The sequence below is a fragment of the Pteropus alecto genome, unplaced genomic scaffold (genome assembly GCF_000325575.1).
Source record: "Pteropus alecto unplaced genomic scaffold, ASM32557v1 scaffold98, whole genome shotgun sequence".
Taxonomy (NCBI): Eukaryota; Metazoa; Chordata; class Mammalia; order Chiroptera; family Pteropodidae; genus Pteropus; species Pteropus alecto.
The window spans coordinates 6795089-6796975 of record NW_006443570.1 but is presented as its reverse complement, the minus strand read 5'-3'; the positions used below and the strand labels follow the sequence as shown (position 1 = coordinate 6796975).

Genomic DNA, 1887 nt, shown 5'->3' with positions numbered 1-1887 from the left:
AGTTCTGTGTCCCTCTTCTATTTGTTTCTAAAGTCCCTTGGCCCCACTGTCACCTCTAGAAGAAGTGGCCCTCTCTTACACTTGTCCTGTGTCATAAACCCTTCTTCATCACGGAGCTGCAAGCCTCACAGATCTGACTGTCATAGTCGGAAAAAGTATCTTCTCTATTATGGGAAGATACTTGGAGCTAAGCAATCACAGCTCATATGGAAGCTAAGGGAATTTAGCAAACCCTCTCTCTATACAAAGCTTTGCTTTCAAGCCCATTACCTTGTGTTATTCTCTCTAACCCAGAATGATGAGTCTGAAAAAAAGGAATGAGATTTAAAGAAAGGAAATTAAAGGTTTAACATTTGCTATATACTAGCCAAATTACAAGTATAGTTGAAATTACCTTATTTTCCTCCAACGTGACTGAGAGCTGAAATCTGAATACAGTTTTATTAGTAAAGGCATCAACACAAGTTTATGTGTCACCTATAATTTGAGGTATACACCCATACGTAATAGAATTGCCCCATCCAACTGTCATAAATCTCAAAGATTATTCTCAGGTTATGTCAGTATAAGCTCACAGATCCCTATAATATGTTCCAGTTTCTTGGATTTTCTACCCTTTCTCCCTGTGATGTCAAAAGCCCACATCATAATTAGTTATGTTTTTGTTTTCATTTTCTTAGAATCTGGGGAAAACTGGCTGATTACACCCTTCCCTCCTCTAGCTTAGCCCTGTTAGCAACCCCCCACCTCTCCATTTCTAACGGTGTTATGTACATGTAGGGTTCTCACCTGGCTTGTGAATGGGATCAGCCTCCTCCTCTCCTCCATTCCAGTGGAGGGTGTGCGTGCGTGCGTGCGTGCGTGCGTGTGTGTGTGTGTGTGTAGTGGGCAGGTGAGGGACAGAGTTGAGTCAGAGATAGATAGAGACTACGGGAACTCAAGTAGGCTTAAATACACAATTACTATTTCTCTTCAGTTAGAAATATTCTAAGTGCTTTTCATAAAACTCTATGACAGCATATTTACAGGTTAATAATCTATTAGGAAAAAAGGAGCAGGGAGTTTGCTGTTACATTTTATAGTAAGACTTTTGGGTAGAAAAGAATTATTTTATATATATTCACACTTCTTGCTTAGACAGGACACTGTTCTTCTCTGCTCTTATCTTAGTCTTTCTTTCTTGTTTTTCTTTAGCTCAACAGAATTCACCAAAAATCCATGAAGGCTGGTGGGCATACAAGGAGGTGGTCCAGGGAAGCTTTGTTCCAGGTAAAACACATTTATTTTCATTTCATTTTTAAGAAAAGAATTGGAATGAAATATGGTATTATTTTTAGAATTTTACATTTGCTACATGGCATGGAATGTATTGCAAAAGGCAATATCATCTGACTTATGTGTTAGAAAAATACTCCATCAAGAGAAAGTGTAAGTGGGTGGCAATTTAACCAAGACCATATTTTTCCATCTGAGCCTGAATCCCAAGGTTCTTCCACCTACAGGTGGCTCTGTCAAGGAGAGGATGATGAAAGATTGAGGGTTGAAGCTCTGTCTACTGGAATTTGGTTAAGTGAGGAAGAGCCCTTTCTTAACATTAATGACACAGGAAGTCTGGAAAGGCTGACCATGGCAATGAGGCTTGCTGGGATGCATGCTGTCACTGATGTCACTTCAGTAGCATCTGTGGTCAGGACTTAGCAGATTGGGCCAAGAATCAGCTAAAAATAACAGGCAAAGTGAGTGATGTCAGCATGGAGGGAGAGAAGCAAAGACAGATTGAAGCCAGAAACATACCATGCCTTTAGTTTAGAAGCAAGGTGGAAAGTCCTTGCTTTTTTCCACAATTCTTATCCTAATCATGGTCCTCATCCTTCTGCCGCATGAAGA

At 40.1% G+C, this 1887-nt stretch overlaps 1 protein-coding gene across 2 annotated transcripts in view; it reads left to right on the top strand.

Annotated features, from left to right (window-relative positions):
• Positions 1 to 1887, top strand: part of CA10 (carbonic anhydrase 10) — a 435157-nt gene that overhangs the window by 68143 nt on the left and 365127 nt on the right. For both annotated transcript variants that reach the window (XM_006924847.1, XM_006924846.1), the window contains exon 3: positions 1195 to 1269. In XM_006924847.1, coding sequence (XP_006924909.1) covers positions 1195 to 1269 — 75 coding nt within the window. The remainder of the gene's footprint in view (positions 1 to 1194; positions 1270 to 1887) is intronic.